The sequence below is a fragment of the Gossypium hirsutum genome, chromosome D03 (assembly GCF_007990345.1).
Source record: "Gossypium hirsutum isolate 1008001.06 chromosome D03, Gossypium_hirsutum_v2.1, whole genome shotgun sequence".
Lineage (NCBI taxonomy): Eukaryota > Viridiplantae > Streptophyta > Magnoliopsida > Malvales > Malvaceae > Gossypium > Gossypium hirsutum.
The window spans coordinates 47,335,584-47,342,159 of record NC_053439.1 but is presented as its reverse complement, the minus strand read 5'-3'; the positions used below and the strand labels follow the sequence as shown (position 1 = coordinate 47,342,159).

General features: G+C 27.6%; 1 protein-coding gene across 1 annotated transcript; it reads left to right on the top strand.

Moving 5' to 3' along the window:
* Positions 1 to 311: 311 nt before the first annotated feature.
* LOC107950175 (dof zinc finger protein DOF3.6) lies at positions 312 to 1,790 on the top strand. Its single transcript, XM_016884963.2, has 2 exons — positions 312 to 536; positions 702 to 1,790. The coding sequence occupies exons 1-2, from the start codon at positions 486 to 488 to the stop codon at positions 1,482 to 1,484; spliced, it is 834 nt and encodes a 277-aa protein (XP_016740452.2). The 5' UTR covers positions 312 to 485; the 3' UTR covers positions 1,485 to 1,790.
* The last annotated feature ends 4,786 nt before the right edge of the window (positions 1,791 to 6,576 follow it).

The following is a 6,576-nucleotide window of genomic DNA, read 5'->3' as shown; positions in this document are numbered from 1 at the left end:
CTCTGCTAATAGAATTAAATAACTCCATCACTAGTTTATGGGATAATTACCCATATATATTAAACCTCTCCATTTTATCTTTTATTTTTATCTTTATATTTCTCATGCATGAAGAACACTCTCCTTGAGCATTCCACACTATGAAGGAACAAAAGCTTATAGGTGAAGAAAAACTTAGTCCACTCAAAACCCTAAAAAATATTTTATATAAAAGAAAACAAAAAAGTGGAGATGAGACAAATAATTTAAATGAAACAATAATTTAAAAGAAAAAAAAAAAGAGAAAGAAAAGAAAAAGCTAAAATAAAAACAAAAGCCTTCTCCTTCTACCTCTTCCCTTTAATTCTCTTTTTCTCTTTGCTTTCTTGGTCTCTGGTTTTCCCTTAGACTGATTCTCCACCTTGTTTTTCTTAAAGAACCCATCAACCTTTTATAAAAGAAGCACAAAAAAAAAGAAATAGAAATATAAAAATATATATTTAACCATGGTTTTCTCATCTCTTCCAGTCTACTTAGATCCTCCCAATTGGCAGCAGGTAAGGGTTTTATTTTTCATCTCTTATGTACACCCAAAATGAAAGCAATATGAAAAAAAAGAAAAAAAGATAAATATTCATATTCCTTTTGTGATCTTTTTCCTGAATATACCAAATATATTTCTTCTTTACAGTATATGAGATTATTATCTATATTTTTTGCAGCAGCATAATGATCATCAACAAGGAACTGGCGGCAGTGAAAACCCTCAGCTTCCACCACCACCTCCTCATGTTGGAGCTGGTGGTGGAACCATAGCCATTAGACCCAGCTCGATGGCGGATCGAGCCAGGCTAGCCAAGGTTCCACAACCAGAAGCAGCCCTCAAGTGTCCAAGGTGTGACTCCACCAACACCAAGTTCTGCTACTTCAACAACTACAGCCTCTCACAGCCACGCCACTTTTGCAAGGCGTGCCGGCGGTATTGGACCAGAGGAGGTGCTCTTAGGAACGTTCCCGTCGGTGGAGGTTGCCGGAGAAACAAGAAAAACAAAAGCAGCACCAGCTCAAAATCACCAGCTTCCACCCAGAAACAAGCTGAAGTAATCACTGCTCATAATTTGCCACAGCAAACACCTCATTTACCCTTCATGGCTTCTCTGCAAAGCTTTTCTCAGTATGGTTTGGGTAATATTGGGTTAAACTATGGTGGTAGCGGGCAAGCTGATATTGGGTTCCCTTTGTTTGAACCAAGCAATGGTTTATATCCATTTGAAAGTGAGGGTATTGAAGCGTCATCATCTTCCATGGTGGGAGAAAGCCAATTCCTTGGCTCTATGAGTTCAAGCTCTAGGGCTTCTCAGCTAGCTCCTCCAATGAAAACTGAAAACAACAACAACAACAACAAAGGGCTAAATCCATCAAGGCCACAGTTGGGTATTTCAGAGAATAATCAGTACTGGGGAGGAAATAGCTGGACAGATATATCAGCTAACCATCTCTTGTAAGCTATAGGTCCAGTCTTTCTTGATATCATTCAACTTAAAGCTGATGTTGAAGCTTTAATGACAGATATTTGACATAAAGTTGCATTGATCACCTTAACTACATAACGGTTGTTGTATTGATGTTGAAGCTTAGAATTTAGAGTGAGGAACTTGTCTCATCATCTATGGAAAAAAACAAACAAAGATTGCTAGAATGGATATGTTTCATACTATGTATTATGGGGTTTTTTATTTTGTGTTTTATTTTGTTTGCATAAGCCTGTTGACAGATTTGGTCATGATCTATGTATGTTTTGGCTATGTGAAGTTTTGGGATCTGTTATCTGACATGATAAGCTAATTTTCTTGCATTTAATGTTAGTAGTACAAGGTTGCACCACTACGTAGGGGGGTGAGACTGAAATTGTTGTTGAAGTTGCATAAAATCATGCTTAGACTTGGTTCCTTGGTATGTTGCTGTTTTTGAAGGAATTTCTTGGAATTGTAGCTGGAGAAAACTTTATGCATTTTGGCTTCCCATCAGCAAAAGTGGAGCCATAGTTAAAATAATTATTGTCTTCCAAACTAACACCACTGCTCATAATTTTCCATTATTAAAACTAATATGTATTTTTAACAAAAATAAATTATATTCCATATCTACTTTAAATTTAATAATTGTCTTCCACAACATTCGTGCATGTACTATGTTATATTTCAATTAGAGTAAACTCGTGCAAGAAAAGGTTTGGAAATATATATGAAATTCTTGAGTTCCAAAATACTTCCTTTTTGTTATATCTTAAAGTGATTTCTTTTCATTTTTTCTTGTCACGTTTAGTATGTTTTTTTAACGAAATTTTGAGTTGGTTAACAGGATTACAGGATTGATAAAAATAATAATACAAGTATTAAAGTGATAATTTTACTATAATACAGGGGTCAACAGAGATATTAAGCCTATTTAATTTAATGCATATTTTGTATTGTTAAAGTTACCATATTTGTCTGTTTACTTTTTCTAATTATTATATTAGTAAATTTTGAGTTGTTAAATTTGTAAGAAAAAAAGAAAAAAAATTAATATCAATCTCTTCAATATTTTTAACAAATTTGAGTTTTATATAAATATTATTATTTGGTTCATAATTTATATGACTCATACTACACAATTTCATTTAGTTTTAAATAACAATTTACATTAAAATTACTGATTTTGCTATAAAATTCTATTAATTGTTTTTCATTTTGAAAATGCTTTTGATTTTCAATTTAGTATTTAAGTTTTTTTTTTCTAATTTAATACTTGAGTTGGCTTTAATATTTACTTTGATACTTGAGTTTAGCTTCGATATTTATTTTGGTACTTGAGTTTTTTCAGTTTGATACTTGAGCTTTTGTTTGTTCTAGCTAAGTACCTGAGTTTTGCTTTAATTTTTCAATTTGATACCTAACATTTTTTCTTTGTTCCAACTAAGCACCTATGTTTTTTTTTACTAGAGTGCATGTGTCAAACATTCAATGGGTCATGTGGTCTAGGTATCAAATTGAATATTGAAGTCAAATTAGGTACAAAATTGTATATTAACCCATTTCATATTCTCTCAAACTTTATATAATTCTAATTGTGTCTTTAAAGTATCAGTATTATATCAATCAGGTCTTTTTATCAGCGTAACATCAACTTGAGTGTTACATGTCAATTAAAATATGATATGGAGCATATTTAAAGCACATGGACCAACATATACCTACTACATGGACAATTTCGATATTATGTGTTAAAATAAACAAACAATGGCATAAAATTTAGGATGGCAATTTTTTTTAACACACTAGATCCAATTGTACATGTAATAGGTACAAATGTGTTTAAAATTTAATTTATATATTTTAATTATGATCCACGTTAGATCTAACTATACATGCTATAAGTCAAACTCGAATCGCCAATTAACATTTAATGCCCAAGTTGATAACTTGCTGATGGGATGAATTGATTGATACAATAAGCTAGACTGATGAAAGGACGTGACTGATATAGCACTGATACTTTTAGAATTTAATTAAAATATTATGAAGTTTAGGTACTAATTACAAATACAAAGATGTATGATGTAATTAACCCTATTTTTTTATTATGAAAGTTTTATGCATAATTTTTAGAAATTTCAAATTTATTCTAATTAGATAATTAGTTTGAATCGAGTTACTTATTTAGTTAATTATTTAATTTGGTACTTGTAATAATTGATTCTATTGAAATTGTTATAACATTCAAAAATGACAAAAATAATAATAATAATGAATTGAGTTTTGTTTTACTATGATATATGGCATTAATACGATTAATTGCATCAAACACCCTTAATTCTTATTTGGATTTTAAATTAGTCTTTAAACTTTTAAATGTTGTAATTGAATCTTTATAATATAAAAATCGTATTAATAAAGACTTTTCATTGACTTGACCATTAATTTAGGCATTAAATACTAACTCAAATGTGACGTTGCTTAAATTATAAATATATGTACATAGACAACTTTAATTTAACATGTTAAAAATAATAATTCTCTTAAATTTTATTAACTACAACAAGTTAACTTCAAATTGTTCAAGCAGTAGATACATTAATATTGGTCTATGTGCTTTAAATATACTCTATATTATATATAAATTAGTATTTAGCATCTAAATTAACAAAAAAAAACTAATAATACAAAACTAATATTTTAAAATTTTAATTCAAATATTTCAAAGTTTGAGATCACATTTACTGAAATTAACCCATGATAATAATTACACAGTAGAAGATAAAATTAACAAACCCATAACATTAAAATTAAACTACTGTATTGCTTTTTCTTGTCTTAAACATGAAAATAAAATTTCATTTTAATTATTTGGTAAAAATATCACTTTCATTCCTCTCAATTTTAATATTAAATAAAATAGTTTTTTTCTAAAAATAAAAGTTAAATTTAAAAGTGAGCAATTAAGGATAAGTAATCATACCAGTAATATTCTCCGTCAATTGTACATATGTTTATCGATATAAAAATAAATTTAGCCCTTGAAGTTTACACATCTTATTAATTTGATCTTGATTTAATAAATTTAGCCTATAATATTTATACATTCTGTCAATTCGGTCCCGATTTAACAAATTTAACCCGCTACATTTATACATTTTGTCAATATTTATACAGAATATATAAACATTAAGGGCTAAATACGTTATTATACCAAACAAAATTATATACAATTGACAGAAAACTTTAACATAATAATTAATGAGACTAATTTGCTTAATATCGAAATAGAGAATATTTTTAGCTTACTTTAAACCTAAAATAAAGTGAAAATGCATGCAGTGAATAAGTAAAATTGTGTATGTGATGACGAAAATGTGGGGTAGAAAGTAAAGTTCAGCATATTTGGGTGGGAAAATGAGAATGGGTGAATGGGAAACAAGAAGAATTAGAGCAAAGTTTATTCATGGAAAGACGTAGAAAAATAATTCTGAAAAATAGAATTTTAAGGTTTTAGAATCATTTTTCATTTTATGGAAATATGTTCTTAATTATTGAATTAGTTATAACTTTTAAAAAAATAAAGTTTTATGAAATGGATAGTGTGTTGGACTGCCTTTTTTATGCTCTTTAGTATTTTAAATATTCAAAAAGAAGTTAGTAGTTTAATAATATTTTTATTTATTGTAAATTAATATATATTAATATAATTATTCATGGTTAGTTATTATTAGACCTATCTATGGCCAGGTCACCTGACTCAAAGGTCTATCCGAAAAATGGGCTTGGACAAAAAATAAGGCCCATTTAAAAAACAAGTTAAGCCTTGAGTAAGGTCTTTTTGGCCCTAAGTCCAGCCTGGCTCAAATATGCAACCAAAACAACTACAGTCTTTTTGTTGTTTTTCATTATTTTGTTGCTAACTTCTTTTTGTTTTTCACTATTCTGCTACCATTTTCACAATTATTTGTTACACATATAACGTAACATTTTAATTTCATGAAATTAAAAGACTGTCATGTGTCTTATTTATATAATTTTAATTTTTTAAATATCAATTAAAGGCATTTGTCAACGTTTTAGTTTACTTGTAAAGTTAAAAAAGTTATACCATATTAATTTTTTTTTATTACATGTGACATAATTTAGTATTGGTTTTTTTTTAATGTCTCCTAATTAGCAAAACCTTTTTGCATATTCAGCTTAGGTTCTGGCCCGCTTGGCCCACCTAAGTCAAATTTGGAGAAAATAATTTTTACTACTATGCTGGATCTAAATTTAATAAAAAAAATTTAATAATCTTATTATAGATTTTAATTATATCTATTTTTTTTATTTTCATAATATTTAGAATTACTCTTAACCCCTCCTCAACTCATAAATAGAAGAGTAATATGTTTCAACTATTTGAACTAATGTTCTCTTACATTGACAATAATAACCATATCAATTGAGTTAAGACTCAATCAATAATAATAAAAATAATTTAAATATATATAAATATTATTATATAATATATATAAATATTATTATATTTTATAATATATAAATTATAAGAATGAACCGTAAAATCTCATGATGGTGAATTATAATGATCTTATATAAAAAGCCAAAAACATATTTATATTAATATAAATTATTTTGCATGTTTTAATTATTTTTAATATATAATTAATTCGTAAAATCAATTAAATAAAAAACTTAACTATAATACATGTGAAAGATAGAGATATACCGAACTAGAATTGTACGGAAGTATACAGAAAATGTTTAAACTAAACGACAGCGTTTTAAGTTCTTAAGTGGAACTACTCTTATCTTACCACTGACATGTCGAATTCTGTTTTTCCTAATTGAGCATGGGTTGATCCTATAAATAAATTCCCACCAAAATAAAATATATTATTTGAGATTATTTTAATATTTTATTTTAATAAAAATATTCATACAGTGAGACATAAATCTATGTCAATTAAATTAGTAAAACCTTCAATTTATCACTCGATTTGTTTTAATGTTTTGTATACATTTTTATTTTAATATTTACAATTTATTACCTCTAAAAGTTTATAGATTAATA